General features: G+C 41.4%; 1 protein-coding gene across 2 annotated transcripts in view; it reads left to right on the forward strand.

The window, feature by feature from the left end:
- Nucleotides 1–19,874, forward strand: part of cdh4 (cadherin 4, type 1, R-cadherin (retinal)) — a 230,280-nt gene extending 210,406 nt beyond the window's left edge. Inside the window, exons 12-17 of one of the 2 annotated variants that reach the window (XM_039798604.1) lie at nucleotides 2,303–2,454; nucleotides 9,625–9,861; nucleotides 10,540–10,773; nucleotides 12,576–12,715; nucleotides 16,243–16,407; nucleotides 17,935–19,874. In XM_039798604.1, the coding sequence (XP_039654538.1) occupies nucleotides 2,303–2,454; nucleotides 9,625–9,861; nucleotides 10,540–10,773; nucleotides 12,576–12,715; nucleotides 16,243–16,407; nucleotides 17,935–18,141 (1,135 nt within the window). In that variant the 3' untranslated portion in view covers nucleotides 18,142–19,874. The remainder of the gene's footprint in view (nucleotides 1–2,302; nucleotides 2,455–9,624; nucleotides 9,862–10,539; nucleotides 10,774–12,575; nucleotides 12,716–16,242; nucleotides 16,408–17,934) is intronic. The other variant, XM_039798605.1, reaches the window with a different exon arrangement.
- Nucleotides 19,875–20,561: the final 687 nt, after the last annotated feature.

The following is a 20,561-nucleotide window of genomic DNA, read 5'->3' on the forward strand; positions in this document are numbered from 1 at the left end:
TAAAAGCCCTGTGCGTGAGCAGTGGATGGGAGAGGAGCCAGCTTGAGTTTTTTTTTTTATGTTTCTGAATTTCTTCTGCTTTTTTTCTCTCTCCGGCGGAAAAGAATGGGGAGATACAGTATGTGAGGCCGAGTTTTTGTGCCAGTTGATTTTACTGTTAGATGTGATTTAAGTGACAGCATGAGCTAATATATGTGTGTTTTTCTGTCCTCGTTAGTATTAGAATGTTAGCCCTGCAGAGTGAGGACAATTTTGGTCATGTTGGTTGGACCTACAGTAACTTCTAAAGTTCTTAGTTTAGGGCTTGCGTTTAGGATTAAAGGGGAACTCTGGCAATTTAAAATTCCACTTCCACGAAGTTGGGAGACTCACGAAAGACAAAAAAAATAATAGTCAAAGACATCCTGACATTTACAGAATGTCTACGCAGCCCACGGAGCAGAAGAAGCACATTGGTAGAGCAGCAGCACCAGCTTTGGTCCTCAGGCAGTGTCTACACGGGATGCGTTCACGCACGGTATTGAGTGTACAGTACGTCGCCCACGTTTTGGCAGCGCTCAGAGCCTACTCAAAAATGTGCTCTCAAGTCCCAGTCCAGCTCCAATATAGGTGGATTCTACAATTCCCAGTGTAACTTTTTCATTAGATGCTCCTCCTAAAAGACCACATTTTTCAAACCTTTGTAATCTGTGTTAGAATCATTGGAGGGCCCTTCAAGGTTAGAATTACTATTGAGTTCAAGATAAGAGTTCATGTTAATTAGGGTTTGGATTAACCCTTATGTTTTGTATATTAGCTTTACTTCCTCATTGTTTGAGGTCCCACAGATACTACCTAACAATAACAGCAGCAACATTTTTAAACATTTCCATCACATGTTTATCACATATATCACATGTTTTATCTTTTCTTCTAATCTTATTAAAGGCCCAATGTGCAACAAAAAAATTACTGGAGTTGTTACCCTTTTCTTTGCCACAAACTCGACTCAATTTGTTGGTAACAAACTGTTATAAAACTCCAATAACGTAAGTGACATTTGGAGTTTGGGAGGGGGAGTGCTCAATAAGAAATACTACCAATCACAGATATAGAGAATTAAAAATCAATCTAACCATATTTTACAGCTCTGGTCTCCGAGAGGACTTTTGTCATCTGTTCAAAATCATGTTTGATTCTTATAGATTTTGGACAGAGTCTCCAAGACCCCGAACAGAACATTAGGGGTTATGGTCTACAGCAGTTGTCAGTATGGTTAGACACTTTGGTCTGCCAGCTGCACATGAAGACGGCAGGAGGAGACAACTTGTTGGCACAGGATGGAGATCAGAGTGCCAGGCATGACACGCAAACACCAGAATCTAACCTGCAGGCTAACATCAAATCCTGACTAACACTGCATGACAACCTCTTTCACTTAAAATTAGATTTATTTTCATCTGTTTTTTTTTTTCTCTCATGAAGAAAATGTGAAAGCTATGATGGAGGGTGTCTGTTAATATGTCCCTCTGTCTGTCTGTCTGCCTGCTAAGTGTGTACCAGCCTAGAAGGTGGAATTAGTTTTCTCCATGCCTGCGACGCTCTGGCAAACCAGTGTCAGCCTCCAACGCACTGCTTTAATTAAGCCCCGTTTCCTCCTCATGGCATTTTCTACCGACCATGCTTACATTTAGAAACACGCCTCTGTTCCCTTTCACTTTTTCTCTTTCTGCTTGTGTCTTCCCCCTCCACCTCCTGTCATTGTGGTGGTGTCAACGACTATCTACCTACCAGTGAGACTATACTCGCAATAAACCGCATCTCATTAGACCTCAAAGTGAAACGCTTCCTCCATTCAGACAGTTGTTAAGACTCGTCATAGTAGTTATGGGATTTATAGATTTTAATTGCAGCTGTCACTTTCCACTCCGTTGACATATCGACCAGTGACAGCGATGGGAGTTGCTGTGGCGGCTGTGTGGGTACAAAGAGAAGAGAAGTTGTTAATAGCGCTGCTTGGCTGTTGTGCACATGGGTTCAGGTTTTCATTCGTCTTCATGCTAATGAGCTGCTGCTATGATAAGCTCGGTGAACATATGTTCCGCTCCCCATGTCACTGTAATATTTCAAAGGTGCTTGGCTGGTATTGCTTATTATGGTAATGAACATTCAACCTGATAATGGGTACTTTGGATCCACAAATAAAAGATTCAGAGCTGCTGGAATATATGTGTATGTAATATGTGGAATATGTTTCCATATATTTGTGTTTGGATTAATTAAGGATATGCCTTTCTGTCACTGTGGATGTCTGTGTGAACAGGTACTCCAAGCTGTCCGACCCGGCTAACTGGCTGAAGATCAACAGGACCAATGGTCAGATCACTACCATGGCCCTGCTGGACCGAGAGTCCATGTACGTCAAAAACAACGTGTACGAGGCCACATTCCTGGCATCCGACAATGGTAAGTCCGGTAAGTCAGGATGACTGTGTGTTTTGATAAACAGAAGGGCACATACAGCACAATATAGGCACTTTTTTGCCACATTAGCAGCATGGCTTTAGGGATGGCAATGTCCGTCGGTCCACCAATTTGGTCTAGAACGAAAAATCTCTACATCTTTGGATTGCCATGAAATTTGGTACATACATCCATGGTCCCCAGAAGATTAATCCTAAAGACTCTGGTGAAAGAGCTCAAGAAATATTGGATGGATTGCTGTGAAATTTGGTCAGCCTCAGGATGAATTGTTATAACTTTGGTGATCCCTTAACTTTTCATCTAGTGCCATCACCAGGTCACAATTCTACTTTGTCCAATACTTTGGTTAATTACCACATACATGTATTACTAATAGCATTCCATCAGCCTCAGTGGTACATTGTATTCAGTGCTAATTAGCTGACAATATGCTATTATTATATCAAGACGCACACACAACCAAGATGACATTACACCTGCTCAACATCAGCATGTTAGCATTGTCATTGTGAGTATTTTAAAGTGCCCATATTACAGAAATTTTTTGGGGTGTTCTTTTGTGTCTCTGGTGCTTCCACACACATACAAACTTTGAAAAAAATCCATCCATGCTGTTTTGAGAGAGATGCCATTTCTGAATGTGTCCTGCCTTCAGTCTCCTAGTGAGCTGTTCAAAATCGGCTCGGACTGTGACGTCACAGTCCGAAATGAGCTGGCTAACCACAACCGTTAGCTCGTAGCGTTAGCATTAGCATGCTAACGCTAATGCTAACGCTAGCATGCTACGTCGTTCTCAATAGCAAAGCACTGCTACAACACACACAAGTTCACCATAATCTACAAAAGAACTACTTACATGTGCGCCCTCATTTAGAAGTCTCCCAGCTAATCCTGCCTTGTAACTGACTGAAGTTGTAGAAACAGGCTCTCCTTTACTGTCTCTAGAGTTAGCTAGCTGACATGCTCTACATCTGAACTACTGAGCATGTGCGAGTGCAATCAAAGATAGTAGTGAAGAAGAAGATGAAAAGAGGTCTCACTCTGTAGCTAAAACAGAAACCAGGTGAAAAGAGGATCTGCAGCAGTGAGAGAGAGCTGTGCAGTACAACAAAAATATGGTGTTTTTTGAAAATTAAACCATGTAAACCTATTCTGGTACAACCTTAAAATACAGTTATGAACCTGAAAATGAGCATAATATGGGCGCTTTAACATGCTGATTTTAGCATTTAGCTCAAACACCGCTATGTCAACATACAGCCTGACATAGCCGCTAGCACGCATGTAGGCTCATGATCTTGTTTTTTTTTTGTCATTTTTTTCACTGTGAAAAAATTGCATCAGCTATATTTTAATGCCGATAACAACACATCAATCATCATCTCACTGAAAAGGAAGCTGTTTGTGATCTTTTCTTAGACATGATTAGGGGGGTGCCAAGGAAAAAAGGTTGGGAACCACTGCTATAGTGGGTGTGAACTGTGAATGAGTGTAATGTTATGTTCATATACCGTACCATTTTAAGTATCCTGTACATAAATACGCACCAACCTTCATTTCCCAGTGTCTAAAAAAGGATTCAAAATAGGATCTGTCGATGAAAGTCTTAAATATCAGCCTAAGCTGCCACAACATGAAGCTTAAAAATAAAACACTACAAATAGAGGTGTTTGCTCTCTGTGTATGTAGGAGGGACCCAGGTGTTTTTACTCCAGTGAGAAATGAGGGGATTGGTTGCCCTGAAGCACACCAACGTAAGCTCAAAGTGTTGACTCGCTATTGATTCTGTAGCCCAGTGTCAACAAGGGGATATATTCCACTTTGATTGAAATTCTCTTTACTTATTCTACTCAAGCGAAGCGAAAAAAGCAACAAAGCACCCAGCCAATCATAACCGACAGACCGTCAATGGGCCTTGGGGCCTGAGGCAACAGACCTTTACATAGTTGATGCACCAAGTTACTGTCTGACGAGGAAAAAGTTGAACCACAACACTGATGAGCTACCGGGGTAAACTCTATCTATGCTACATTGCATCAGGAGTTTTGTTAGGCTTGCTGACAGTCTGTGTACAGGGGTTTGTCAACTGAATATCAAGGCCTCAATATATCACTGCAGTCTGTTTGTTCAACAGAGCTGTGCACATACTTTCATCATCTGGGTTTGGGTGTAATGGTATGATCAGCAGTGGTATCGCTGAAGAATGATAATGGAAGAAATAATGAGTTCCTTAGCAACCTGCATTCAGAAGTACGTACAAGTTCAAGAGATCAGCATTAAAAAAGAGAAAGTAACGTAGGCTACATTTACATTGCTACGTTTAAAAACAAATTTCTTTTGCTACGTTTACACCTCGCATTCACACTGCTCTGGCGTTTCAGTACGGTGGCCCGACAGAGGCAAACGCACCGCAACTTAAAAAAAAAACAAATGCAAATAGAGAAAACACAAGCCAATTAAGAAAACATCTTCATTCATTTGACTACACATGCGCAGCATTTAGCAAACGCGCTGCAAATACACACAACACAACCAAATACAGAAACGCGCTGCAAATACACAAACGATGCAAAATGAAAAGCACACCAACCCCGAAAACAAATGCAACAGAAAAACGCTGCAGCCAGTTTACACAACATAAGTTCTCCAGGGCTCTAAGGGGAGCACTAAGTGGAACAGCTTGATTTTCAACCCCACGTAAAGAGAGAGTAGAGAGTGAGAGAGAGAGAGAGAGAGAGAGAGAGAGAGAGAGAGAGAGAGCAGATGAGAGGTTTGTTTTGGAAACAGGAAGTATAATAAAGAGGCGACACAAGAAGGTGCATATTAATTTTTATGTTTGTCCCTAGTCTTTTACAGTATTATAAAAGAGCAACAGGTTTAGGTAGCTACCATGTTAGAGACTGACTTCTATAAGAGCTTGCTAGCTAACACTATTTAAAAGCCCATGTATGTTACTGAAAAGTACAACAGTTATTAAAAATCTAATAAAAAAATTAGGAAAACAAAATATTCACTCTGTCTGACATAACCTCGCCTTACGTTGTGTAAACTGGCTGCAGCGTTTTTCTGTTGCATTTGTTTTCGGGGTTTGTGTGCTTTTCATTTTGCATCGTTTGTGTATTTGCAGCGCGTTTGCTAAATGCTGCGCATGTGTAGTCAAATGAATGAAGATGTTTTCTTAATTGGCTTGTGTTTTCTCTATTTGCATTTGTTTTTTTTTTAAGTTGCGGTGCGTTTGCCTCTGTCGGGCCACCGTACTGAAACGCCAGAGCAGTGTGAATGCGAGGTGTAAACGTAGCAAAAGAAATTTTGCGCGTTTGTGTATTTTGTTGCGTTGTGTGTATTTGCAGCGCGTTTGCTAAATGCTGCGCTTGCGTTGTCAAATTAATGAAGATGTTTTCTTAAGTTGCAGTGTGTTGGCCTCTGTCGGCCACCGTATATTTCAGAGCACCTAAACCGGAGAAATTTTAAACCGCTTCTGGGCCTGTTTTGGTTTGGAATCTGCGGGGTTGTGTTGCAGTCTCTACGGCTGCAAACAAAGACATTTGGCAACACCAACACTGACGCCATATGTTTTGCAGCCTGATTGGGTCATGACGTCTCTTTCTCTGAGAACTAAGCTACTAACGTTACCATGGCAACTACCAGCAACGGGCGGAGTATACATGCTGCCTCCTGTTTACCCCGGCACATGCATGCCCAGTATACGTGAATGGTCATGAGATATGCGGTTTTGGCGTGTTAGTTTAAACGCAGATTAGTTCTTCTACTGGAGCTAAAAACACTTGTGTGCTAGATCGCTTTTGGCTCTAAACTCCGCTTAAAAACCAAAACGTAGCAATGTACATGTAGCCGTAGACTAACAATGTTCTGTACACTAACAATGTTCCGTACAGTTGACCTTTTTGCTGCCGATCGCTGAATAAATACTTCCAGGTCATGAATTAAATATATATAGGCCTACTTGTCATCTTAATTTTTTCCCTCTCTCACCCCTGATCACCAACGAGACACCCACGGCATTTGTTCCTGTGTGGATTTACTAAGTTTGGCTAGGTATGGCCACAGCGCCTGACAATAAAGGGTGGGGAAGCTTAGGTTCCGACTCCAGCTTCAGAGGGGAGATGACTAGGGCAGCGAAAATGTACATTTCGACTAAATTTATGCTTCTCACAGTACTGTATTTTGTATGAAATGATTATTGTGTTATCACAAGCTGTTAAATGCTTTGAAATGGCCATTTTTAACATCAATACCAGGCGATGACCGCTTGGCGCCACTGTCCCAGTGAAGCCGGAGCAGCAATTTAGAATTTTCATTCTTTAACAGATGAAACAATTTGCGTCATTGATGCGAACATCGTTGGTCGCCTGTTGTCACCGTTGTGCTTTTGGGCTCATGAGTCAAAGGCGGATGCGTTACTTTTCCACACTTTTCTCAAAAACTATAGGTCCAAAAGACATCAATCAAAGTGTAGACCAATCAAGGGATATTCCCCCGGAGAAGGAGCACACAAACATGCTCGTTTGGCTCTTATCAACAGAGAAGTGCTCGCTGAGGCGCGCTGACGGGCGAAAAGTGTACGGAACACCATTGGTCTACGTTACATCATTTGCTAAATTACTCTTTTTAGAATGGTATAATTAACTGTATATTATATTATTGGCGAATTATTACTGGTTATTACTTGTGATGAAAAGGACTTCAGTATTATCCTTTATCAACTTTCAGAGGAATTTTATCGTGACAAACATATTTTGTTATAGTACTACAATATTGAGTTAATGATTCTGAGCAAATTTTAATCGTACACGTCCAAATTAGCGAAGCTCTTGATTTGCATGTGTAAGGAGGCTTGTCATAATGCATAACAGTGGGGCACAGTTCTTTACATTGGATGTCAGTTTTCTTATTTCATTTATGATTTTGCATACATTAGCTGTTGTGGCATATGTTGTTATTGGGAAAATACATATCATGATATTGATTTTAACCATATGACTGAACCCTACTAACGCTTTAACTGGTTGAGGTGAAGCTAATTCCTTATGCATTTTTGTGTTTCCTACTTCAGTTTTACCTAATTATCATATATAAGAAGCAGATATGTTTTGTGTAAGTAACTAGTAGCTATAGGGGTCACATAAATGTCATGGAGCGCATAGTTCCCTCTAATCTAGTAGCTAGCTACTATCAATTAATGATGGCTGCATCTAGTTACTACAAGCTTTCTGTAGCTGCAGAAAGCAAATCCAACTAAAATGTTGTGCTGTTGGTTTTAAATCACACTGGAGTCTGTTTTTCATTTTAACCCTGCCCATATGTTTATATCCGTAATTTGAACGACATCCCATTGAAAACAAACACTTTTAAATGAAAGAGATTATCATTTATGAGTCATTCTTTCGTTGATTTGTTCTGCCAATATTTGCATTTAAATAAATATCTGTTACGTCAATACTTCAAATCTAAAAGTTATTTTAATTTTTTTTTTTTAAAAAAATTTTTAAAATAATTTTAAATAAAAAAAAGAGGAAAAAAAAAGGTTATTGAGCCTATGCACTGAAGGAGGTAACACAAATGGTTTTTTTTCTTTTTTTCCCCCCGCTGAAAGTATTGCAATATTTGTAGTACTACGACCTGGGTGTCTGGCGGAACATCGCCCAGAAAAAATCCTGTATTAGTTTTTCTTCATTGTATACACACAAAAAATGGAAATATGCACACAGTTCTGAAAACTTGAAGCTCATGTACCGACATCAACAACTCCAGACCATAGAAATAGAATGAGATTCATTCTACTTCTATGCTCCAGCTGAACTTTCAGCATCATGTTTTCACTCAGATAGAAATTCTAAATCAACCAGTACTGAAACCTTAAGGATTGCCAGTTTAAATATTTCCCTATTACATTAAATATGAATGACTAAATAAGAAACAATCAAAGTGGAACTTTGGAAGCTTTTCTAATCAGCTTGATTTGGACTGTTTGTGTGTGCTTTAATCAGAATTGATTGAGAGTAGGCTGGCTGCATAATAAAACAACCCCATAACTGTCACGTTTGGATTGTTGCTAAATCCTCATTGGTGCATAGAACACATGAGCACATATACATCAGCAGAGACTTATCTGACATGTGAAATAACCAAAACCTTCAGCAGACTTAGCAGTCTTGTGTTTATGTAGGACACCATCGCTCAAAGTAACAAGCTGATTGAGAAAATGTGTTTTACAATATTCATTTCAAGAAAAACAATTAGATGCATTGATGTGTGAGGACCTTACGACGTGATGTTTGCCATTTTTAAAATGTCATTCTTTACCACGTTAATCCCAAGACTTAAATGTTTAACCTTATTACAAGTGTTTTCACTGTTTTCATGTTGCGCAGCTTTAGACAACAAAACGACAGCAAGCAGTGCACTGAAAAACTAACGAGGCGCTTATTCCCAGCACCGTGTTGTGCAGCACCAAGAGCAACAGAAACAGTGTGGCAGAAAAGCATTTCTTAGTCAGTCTGTAATGTGCTGTAATCAAAGCACATTTGCTGTTAATGCATAAAACATCAACGTGTCTCTCAACCTGATGGTTCTCTTCTGCTCTGTTCTGGCAATAGTGAAAATCCCCGAATAAGTTATGATGAGCTTGAGTTGCTGGATGTAGTGAAGGGTTTCCCAGTGGGCTTCGGAGAGTGCAGTTATGGGCAATCTTTATGTATGCGTTGTCCCCTCCAATATGAGTCTCCCCTCAGCCTTTTCAGAAAGCAGCCAGTTCTAAACACAAGGCCTAAAAAATGTATGTGTCCTTTCATTTGTTCTGGCAGTTTTGTTTGGGTGCTCTGTACAAATGTACACAGCATTGCCCTTCCGCTTTCAGCATCTTAGTAAACAAAACAGATTTCTTCCCAATTGTTTCTTTGGCTGCACGCCTCATTTTCTCACTTCCACACACACGTCAGCTAGAAACATTGTAAGTGAAATGGAAGGATTGTTTTGCTGTCTCTCAACTCCTCTTCACTGCTTTTTGCTCCATCTCCAATCATTTCATCTTTACTCCTCTGCCTCGCTGCCGTTCACTCCTCTCTCGATCGCTACGTTGTTATCTCACCATCTCCTCCTTTGATCTCTTTGCCTCCTCTCTTTCCTCTCACCTCCCCTCAGGCTCGCCTCAAGCCAGCGGGACAGGAACTCTCCAGATCTACCTGATCGACGTGAACGACAACGCGCCGGTGCTGATACCCCGGGAGGCCCAGGTGTGCGAGCGCGCGCGCCCCAACTCCATGGTCAACATTACAGCCTCCGACGCTGACGCCGACCCCAACGTAGGGCCCTTTGTCTTCGAACTGCCTTCTTTTCCTGCAAGCGTTCGCCGCAACTGGACTATCTCCCGACTCAGCGGTAATTAAATGCTGTTCATTTTCTTAACTGTAGCTACAATTCATATTGCAAATATCTGACCTACCCTTGTGATGTAAAATGAATGAGGTACAGTATGTGGGAATGATATATTCAGCATCCCCAGCAGAATTAAACCATAAAGGTAACAGATGGGATGCAAAAGCCCTCTGCAGAATAACTGGCGACATCAATCAGGGAACCAGGGATTGCTGTAAGCTGCAAGAGAAGTCCAAGTTTAACAAAATGTCTCACAAAGCTCACAGTGAGAGACGCGGGTGCCATCCAGTGTTGACGTACGATCTATCGTTTGTGACAAATGAGATCCATTCATCTCTCCGTCCCCCGAGCAGCCGATCTGTCACCAAATCCACCCAGATGGATGTATCACAGCAGTTGTCTTGAGGACAAATCTGATCACATACCTGGATACTTCTCCCACTGAGGCCCTCTTTTTTCCTAGCTTGACTGAGTGATAGATGCTGAAGGTTATACGTTGTTTGTGTTTTTTACTTTTAATGCCTCCTCTCGTACAGACATGTCAGAATGATTGCTGTGCAGTTTGTTTGGGCGCAGCTTTTTTTTGGTATGCCATTCTCTCGTACCCACGCACATGATGACATGATATTCTGCAGTAAACAAAATGTCATTTCTAATGTCCAATCTTATTTTCCTCTTCAGGTGACTATGCTCAGCTGAGGCTAAGGATTCCTTACCTGGAGGCGAGTGTGTACGAGATCCCCATCATCGTGTCCGATTCAGGGAACCCTCCTCTGTCCAACCGCTCTGTGATTAGAGTCAAAGTTTGTCCCTGTGACAATAACGGAGACTGCAGCGCCACAGGGGCTGTGGCAGCCGCCGGCCTCGGCACCGGGGCCATCATCGCGATACTCATCTGCATCATCATACTGCTCAGTGAGTACAACACAGTGGAACGATCAAACTTACACACTATTGGGTTATTATATCAGTATGTATTGCATCATGAAAATGGCAAGATGTGGTTGTGTCTCAGTGTTTTAGTACTCAAGACCACTTTTTGAAGGTCTGGTCTCGGAATTGGTCTTGGACAAAGAGGACTATGGATTTTATTTCAAGACCGGTCAAGACCACAACTGCAGGGATATCACTACATTGCCTCTGCATTGTCTAATTCTATGTGTTAACATCATTACTGTGACTGGATGTAAAACGTCCTGCTTCAAATGCAACCAATAACTTGACTCATTTCTAATTAGGGCCCGAGCGCCAACAGCGGCAAAGGCCCTATTTAAACTGAAGGAATTCTTCCTTTCCTTTCTTCCGGCAAATTAATTGCCTTTTTGAGGGGCTTAACATACTCAAAAACTCACCAAAATTGGCGGTCGCATCAACTCTGGTGAAAATGTACATATTTAAGGGTTTCGGGAATAGGCGCACAAAAATGGCTTGCTAGTGCCCCTTACAAAAATGTAGCCCCTGCAGTACATTTAACGTAGACTCACGAAACTTGGTGCACATATGTAGAATGTCAAGACGTACAAAAAATGTCATTGGCTCCATACCCTAAACCCAACAGGAAGTCCGCCATTTTGAATTGAAAGTTCGATATTAATGCGATTTTGGCCATTTCCACATGTCGTACTTTAACGAACTCCTCCTAGAGATTTCATCCGATCGACTTCAAATTTGGTCTGTACCATCTTAAGACATTAAAGATGATAAAGAGATATGAAAAGAAAAACTTTTTGTCATAGGGCATGGCCGTGGCGGGGCGGCCATTTTGTGCGTTTCGCCATCGACACAGGAAGTGGGTGTAACTTAAGTGTACGTTGTCCACTTGGCTCAGACCTTTTCATGATTCATAAGACTCTAACTCTGAGGACATTTCCAGGCCAAAATTGACTCAAAGTCATAGCGCCCCCTAGTGGCAACAGGAAGTAGGCCCAAAACTATACGTGCTATACTTTAACCAACTACTCTGAGAGATTTCAGCCGATCAACTTCAAATTTGGTCTGTGTCATCTAAAGACCTCAACGATGAAAAGATTTTAAAAGCTATAAAAAACTTTTCGGCCAACAGTGTGGGCGTGGGGTGGCGGCCATTTTGAGCATTTATCGATGAACAAAGAAGTTGTTGTAACTTGAGTGTACGTTGTCGTATCTGCCCGAAATTTCTCACAATTGACAAGGGTCCAGGCCTGAGGACATCATTAGGCCAAATTGACTTTGGGTCATAGAGGAAATATATGACAAACATAATGAACTTATAATGTGTGGTCTACATGTGATACTGAGCCGCCCCCTATACGTTAACCATGCCCACTTACTCAGGACACGTTCATAGCATTTTAACCGTTTAAGGTAGAGTCTTGTGTGAGATATCATTGAACTCAGCAGAGAGTTCCTTTGTCATTGGTCATGGTTTGGCCTGCCCCCTATGCTTTAGCCACGCCGGAGGAGCAAGGGCCCGTCCAATGCTGCTTTCAGCTTTAATTTGAAGTTTGTTACTGTTAACCTCCTCTCTCCCCTTAACATGCACTCACAAGAGAAAGTCAATGCAGGAGACAGGAGAAGCTCTGACTGTCTGGCACTGGTCTGGTCTTGGTCTTGACTCGGTCTCAACCCCTCAAACTCTTGGTGATGACTTGGTTTAGGTGTTCTTGACTACAACACTGGTAGGACTACAATGAACACCTTTTCTTTATGACAACAACTTCTGTTTCTGTTTTTCACAGGCATGGTTCTGCTGTTTGTGGTGTGGATGAAGCGCAGAGAGAAGGAGCGGCAGGCGAAGCCCCTGCTGATCGACCCTGAGGACGACGTCAGAGACAACATCCTCAAGTATGATGAGGAGGGAGGAGGAGAGGAGGACCAGGTATCGTTTGACGATCATACATACAGTATATACATAATTAACAAAAGTCATAAAAAGCTGTTAACCAGCAGTGGCAACTTTGAGAAATGCTATTGGTTTTAAGACAAACACACATCTTTTGTTTACAGATGGTATTTACAGTCTCTTATGGAAGGTCAGGGATATATTGCTAGATTAAATTAGATAACTTTATTAATCGCCATTAGGGAAACTAGTTTGGTAACCATTGCACAGTGCCAGGAAACCAAAAAGATACAAGTCAAACTAACATATATTCTAAGAGGACATAGTAGTTCAGGAGCCGACATAGCCACAAAATAAAAAATAAAAACAATGTAGTTAATCAAATCGATCAATCATTTATGGCTGCAACTAATGATTATTTTAATTATAGATTAATGTGCCGCTTATTGAACGATTCATTGTTTATCTATGAAAGGTGACACAGTGAGACAAAAATAGAGACACTGGCCCCATAGATGACTGTTTTATTCAGGGTTTCCGTGGGGTCTTTAAAAAGTATCAAAAAGTCAAAAATTATAAAATCAAAATTTTAGGCATTAAAAAGTCTTAAATTCGCAAAAGTATTGTGTTCTAGGTTGTAAATGTACAGATCATTATTACTCTGTGTCACTTTTATTAATTTGAATACATTTATTTTTATATATTATTATTATTTATTTTATAAGTACTTTTGTGACTCTGCATTTCGTTGTACTTTTATGTCGTGATATAGGTCTTAAAGTGCTCATATTATGCTTTTTGGCTTTTTCCTTTTCCTTTATTGTGTTATATAGCTTTTTTGTGCACGTTATAGGTTTACAAAGTGAAAAAGCCCAAAGTCCACCCCAAAGGGACTTACCATCTTCCAGCTCCAAACAGCTCTATTGTAGTCCAGCCTTTACTTCCGTGACAAACGTGCGTCACTTTGTAACACACGTTATAATGCTCGCCTAGCTGCTAGCGTGGCACTACCCTCGTGCTCTGCAATTCTCTGTAGCTAAAACAGAGAGCTCAAACACAGGATGAAAAGAGGAGCTGCAGCAATGTGCAGTACAACAAATATATGGTGTTTTCTGAAAATTAAACCACATAAACCTATTCTGGTACAACCTCTGAATACAATTATGAACCTGAAAATGAGCATAATATGAGCACTTTAAAATTCATTCATAGAGGTCTTAAAAAGTCTTAAATTTTACTTGTTGAAACCTGCAGAAGCCCTGTTTATTTGACCATCAGTCCAAAACCCAAAAATATTCTATTCAATGAAAAGCTGACATCTGAAAACACTTACTTCTTACAAAAATTATATTCACTGAAATTGAGAGAGTACAGAACATTAGTTTATCTACCACAATTGTAAATAACAATGAAGCCCGGCTATGCCATGAGCTACTACGACTACCATTGTAGTCACTGTTCCATTATCTTTATTGTGACTATTATTGCCACTGTTCATCATAACCCCAACCGGCACCGTCAGACACCGCCTACCAAGAGTCTGGGTCTGTCCGAGGTTTCTTCCTAAAAGGGAGTTTTTTCTCACCACTGTCACAATAGCCACTGCTAATGCTTGCTCTTGGGGGAATTATTGGAATTGTTGGGTCTTTGTAAATTATAGAGTGTGGTCTAGACCTACTCTATCTGTAAAGTGTCTCGAGATAACTCTTGTTATGATTTGATACTATAAATAAAATTGAATTGAATTGAAGATCGGAAAAGCCTTGGTCAGCTGGACGGCGGACAGAGTCTGTAGAGAATGAAATATACTTTTTAAAAAGGGAGTTAGACTTCAATCTGCCCTCTGCCGTACAAACAAGTGCTGGGGCTGAAAATACTGCTCGGTCCACCACCTCTCCTTATCTGATATTATTTTATAAATGAAAACCTTCAACAATGTTAAGCTTCAACAGCTTTGATTAATTCGGAAATGTATTTTTAATTATGCCATCTTTAATACTTGCTATTTTCCACCACCCACACACACCAGATATCTAGCTCATAAACACACGCTAATATCAGATGGCTGCCGTGTTTATACATGCAGGGATAATTTCTCTCTAAAGTACTTGTCTGAGGATTTATTATAAGATCCTTGGGGTTTTGCCATTGGCACTTTTGGCTGAGCTAAACCAGGCCACGCTGATTTGCGTTTCCTTTACCAGATTTAGCACGCCGAGCTGTGCCCGAGGTGTTTTTTTTTTTCCCGAGTTGGGCAAAAGCTCACATATCCAAGCAGGTTGCGGTGACTGCGGCCAACGCGTGATGACCCCCCTTTCTCCCCCTCAAAAGTTGCAAGACTCAACCTAACTCATGTCTTTGCAGTCCAGAGAGGTTTTTAAAAGCCTCTGTGTGTTCAGCTCTCAGTATTTGTGTATCTTCTAACTGAACCTCTGTTATTAGAAGTTCAGTTTCTCGTCTGCGTCAGAACAGGGGGATTTTATTGTGAAGAATTTGTGGGAAATTAAATGTTTATTTACCGTTTTACAGCTGGCTACTTTAACCACTACAGCCATGGATCAGCCTGCTGCGCAACCGCGACGCACAGCGCTCCAGAGAGCACAGACACATCACCGACAATATAATAACAATCTCCAAAACACAGGATTTCTCTCTCAGTGGTTTCTGTGACATGAAAAATACTTTCAAAATACTAATGTTTAGAAATACAATAAACAGCCGAAATACACAGTGAGCTGCCATAGCCCCGAAAAGTCACGTCATGCCACTGAAGACACCTTCAAGCGGGTAGCCCTGTTTTAATAAAAATGCAAATCCCTGCCGTACTGGGCCGTCGAGCCAAGCCAGCACATGTGCATGGAAAAACGTTAAGAGATAGAGTGCATGTTGACTAGTCAAAGATGTCACCTGACTGATCAGCGAACACGTGTTTGTTGTTCATATTATGAATTTAACAATACATATTATCAGTCATGTTAAACCACGGCTGCCATCTGAATAGTAACATGTTCTTGCAAGTGCTTTCACTATTTTATTTATTTTTTTATCCTTTCAGACTTCCCCTAACATCCTTGTTTCTAACATCAGGCCTCTATGAATTGTGGGTAATTCCCTCAAACAAAGACTGCAGCACTGCAGATTTACAAAAGGGCTCAAAGGTTAGTTAGAAAGCCCTGCAGTACAGATTTCTCTGCAGGTCAGCCCTGAGCCCTCGCAGACTTAACAGGAATGCACATCAAAGTCTGTGAGTCTGTGAGGGCGGACAATCAGACCAGGCCAAAGTAAATGTACCAACTTGGAAACTGAGCTCGATTCAAAACACAATGCATCTACACTACTGCATTTAAAGAATCCCGACATTAGAAAAGGGTTAATGACCTTGCTAAGTGACCCTATTGAATGCTTTTGTAAAATAAAACACATTTTATCAAAGAAGCGGTAGTCAATAAATCATAAACAAAATATGTAGATTTAGCAAAAGTAGATAAAAGGTAGTGAATTACCAATTAAAAGGACCAGAAAATGAGGACGAACTAACATTTCCCTCTGTGGCCTTCATCCAGGACTATGACCTGAGCCAGCTGCAGCAGCCCGAGTCTTTAGACCACATCATCAATAAGCCGGCGGGGGTGCGCAGGGTGGACGAGAGACCTGTGATTGCTGAGTCACAGTATCCCGTCAGACCCAGTCTGCCCCATCCTGGAGATATAGGAGACTTCATTAATGATGTAAGTTCAAAAATGAAGGGATAAAATGTTTTGGTGTAGCACTGGTTCCTTAACAGTTTCTGTTTATAAGCTGGACAGTATAGCGATGTCCACAGGCCTCATTGCTGTGACTCATACAAGGGTTTACACAACATGAAGAGAATTCCTTTTTATTTCCTCCAGAACTGTGTTCCCATCGGCATCGATACTGCTAGAAATATTTGTCCCCTGTACACAGCTCAGTGTCTTGCTCTGAAACCGCATTCAGACCATGATGAAACATTAAAACCCTTAATGGGTGGCTGAGCAAGATGAGAAGGGGTTTATTGCAACTTTTACGGTCTGGCCACCTGAACCTTTTATGCTGTGAAAATTAGGGTTGGGTACCGTAACGCGGTGCCAATAGGGCACCGGTTCCGACGTAAACGGTAGTTACGAGACCGAATAACAACGAAAATGTTGGTGCCTGATTTATTTATTTTTTTCAGAAGCATCGCTACACGGGACGCTACGTTACCGTTAGCTAGTAGCTGGATTAAACACAATGGTTAAAATGCTGACAGTTTACGTTAAGCGGTGTAAAGTCTGACTGTATTTCCCTGTGGAGGATTCCAACACCGGGACGTTAACAGTCTGCAGCTGTCGTTGTCGGAAAAACAACACAGACGGTGCGTTTACTTGAAACTCGCCAGCCTTGTGGTGCATTCAAAGTTATTGTAAAATACCCTTTTCCCATCTGGTGCTTGTTTTTGTCGTTTACCAGAAATTGACTGGTGAAATAAGTAGAGGTGTTGAAATTAATCAAGTATTGAATCGTGGACCTGGACGATGCTGCATTGATAACCGGCAGGCTCATAATCGATTATTTCTGTTTACAATTTAATGTAGGCCTAACAACATTTCTGTTTACATATTCTGGTATGTTTTGCACATTCAGGAAGTGCCATGTGCTCAGTGCTGTATAGTTTTATGTATCCAAGTTATTATTAAGTTAAGCACTGCAGAATGTTTGGTTTTTGAAGCATTAAAAGCTATATTAAATATCCTACATGGCCTTAATAGAAAAATGTATTTGACGCATCGTGATGCATTGAGATATCGAATCGAATCGCTGACATGATAATCGTAATCGAATTGAATTGGGAGATCAGTGAAGATTCACACCTCTAGAAATAAGTCATTTTTATAAGTTATTGTTATAAGTTATTAATCAATCATTTAATTGTGATCATATGGCCTTTAATGTCGCCAACTGTCATTGTGTTTATATTATATACATTATAAATATATATATTTCGATTCAGGCACCATTTAGGCACCGTTTTAAAAGTATCGTTTTAGCACCAGTATTGGAAAAAACCCAAACGATACCCAACCCTAGTGAAAATGATATTGTTGGTGAACAATGACTGGCCTAAATCCGGTGTTGCTAAAAGACCATCCTGATACACGTTATAGGTCTAACCACACAGAACAGGAAATACTGTAACTGTAGAGAGGTTGAATATCTTTACATTGTTTTGAATCTGTCTGTCATTGTGCCTCCAGGGTCTGAGGGCAGCAGACAACGACCCCACAGCTCCTCCCTACGACTCCCTGCTGGTGTTCGACTACGAGGGCAGCGGTTCAACCGCCGGCAGCGTCAGCTCGCTCAACTCCACCAGCTCAGGGGACCAGGACTATGACTACCTCAACGACTGGGGCCCTCGCTTCAAGAAGCTGGCCGACCTCTACGGGGGAGGGGACGATGACTGAGAGCGGAGCGGGGGGCCTGGGTGGGGCTGCGGCAGGGGTCGGGAGAGGCGGGGTCGGTTGGATGGACGCTCCTAGAAACCACTGGCAGGAGCCAAGAACATGACGCAGTCTCCATGGTAGACGTGTGAGGAACAGATCCTTACGTGAGCTGTGTTAGTTTGCTCACAGGGACCGAACCCGCAAAGATGAAGTTCCACTGCAACGCAACTGTATTCTGGCTTTATATTTTGTAGTGGCGAGTTTGTAGTGTGATGTTTTTTTCTTCTTTTTTTTCCTCTTTGTTGTTCTCTCACCGTGCTGGACCCGGAGCTCTCTGGGGACGAATCAAGGCGGTCGTGAGAGACACGAGTAGTGAATTTGTGCTTTGATTGATTTTCAAAACGAAACCATCTCTTGCTTTAGTCTCACGCTGAAGAGAATGTTTATGCGAAGACGCTCTCTGACTCTCTCTTTCACTCTGTCAACTTGAATTTCCTTAGAACAGAAGCACTGTCTTTTTTATAAAGTGCCTTTTGTGGTGTGTTTTTGTATCAGACTCCTGCTATCTCAGGATCGGTTGCCATTCGTGCAGTACAGTGGAGGCGTGTTCTCTTGTCGCCCCCCCCCTGTGCTCCTCAAACCAGCCCTGCCTGTCAATTTCCTTTCCCCTTTACAGTGGTGCAGATTACAAACCCCAGCAGCCAGTCCCAGGAGAGAAGGACGCATCCAGGGCAGACTTTCGGACATCATAACCCAATGAATTATGGCCTAAAAGAAGCCAATAACAGTTGTTGTTGTTGTTGTTGTTGTTGTTGTGGGGAAGACAACACTCTTCTCCAAGGACCTGCTCAGTTTGACTTTCACAAGCATCACCTGTCGACACACTGACATCGTGTGAGACCATTTTATACATGCGGGGGTTTTCTAATTTAGTGGAGAATGCCTGCCTTTCCTCTGTGGACTCATGCGTTTAGGAGCCTTTATGTTGAGATGCTTGCCTGCCCTGTATGGTTTTGTGTTGCTTTCTCCACAGTGTAAAGCTTATGGCATGATCTGATTAGTCAGACAGTTTAAGAAAGTGGAACTTGAAATGACTTGGAACAAAGGCATCTAAGAAAGGAATTTTTTTTGTCGCCTTGAACATTCCCGTTTTTTATAGGCCAACAAAACTATTAAAAGGTGCATGATTTTTTTTTTCTCAAAATGTTTTACTCAAAGCACTTGTTACTATGTGGTGAGAATGTGAAAATAGTCAGCGGAAACTATATGAATATACTCTGTATAAAGACACTGAGAAAATAAAAAACCTGTAAGATACCTATTTTTGAAGTATTGATGACATAACAGTTGCTGCTCTTTCTCTAGCTCTTCATTGGGCTTAGGGGATTTTTTGGCCCGTTCATTTTTAATATGTGGATATTTTTGTTTCTTTGTCTTCTGTTGAAGCATAATTCCATTTTTAAGACGCCTGCTTATACATGTTTTGTTTCAGTTTTGCTCTTCTTTTCTTCTTATGAGATTGTATTCTTTGTTATACTCCTTTTATATGTGAAAACACAGCCCAACCCTTTTCACTCTGTAATGTCTCTGACAGACGTGTTCCTTCTGTTGGCCTCTGGCCTCGGGGCAGTGGAAGGTTCATTAGCCATGCCTGCTGATAGTTGTTCTATTATTCAGTGTCCTGGGATTATTTTATTCATTCATCTAGATACTGGATGTGTGCTTCAGAAAATAAACAAAACTTGTTTTGAAAATGTGCCATCTTTTTTGGAATATTCCCTACATTCATTATCTTCAGGTGTATGCTGTATGATGTATTTGTGTGTCATTGAAAATATAATGTCACTCAAAGCTTTAAAATAATAGTGGGCCTCTGTGGTCTTGTTTTGAAAATCATTACTTAAAGGTCAAATGTATTAGCTTAGAAATCTAGACGCACCCTAGCGGCAGCAAATTTAATTTGCAGCCAGGGGGGTCTCTGTGCCAGCTGGAAAAACCAAACTCTGGTCAGGCCAATCAAATCGTGTATAGAGTCGGTGGGCGGGGCTTATGGCTGCTGCTGCTGGGAACAGCGGTCTTCTGGGAGACTTGGAGTTAAGCTTTTCTTTGAGAAAAGAACAAAGAGCTGCACTGAAATCATTGTTAAAAAAGAAAGATGTGCTCGGAGTTTTGCCGACCGGATGTGGCAAATGTTTAAAGTTTAATCTATCAACTAGCTTCTCTTCCTTCTTCATTGCTCTGCCTGGTTGTAACGCTATCCTATTGCATGCAGAGGGAATTTGAAAGACAACCGACAAACTACCTGTCCCTCGGATTGAGCCCTGCCAATGGGGAGTTCCCAGACCCAACATCTTGATGTGGGTCTGGCTTGTCAGGCTACCAATGTGTGGGAATTTCTTCCATCTAGCGTTGAAATCGTATATCACAATCAACTCTCTTGC

The sequence above is a fragment of the Perca fluviatilis genome, chromosome 4 (genome assembly GCF_010015445.1).
Source record: "Perca fluviatilis chromosome 4, GENO_Pfluv_1.0, whole genome shotgun sequence".
Lineage (NCBI taxonomy): Eukaryota > Metazoa > Chordata > Actinopteri > Perciformes > Percidae > Perca > Perca fluviatilis.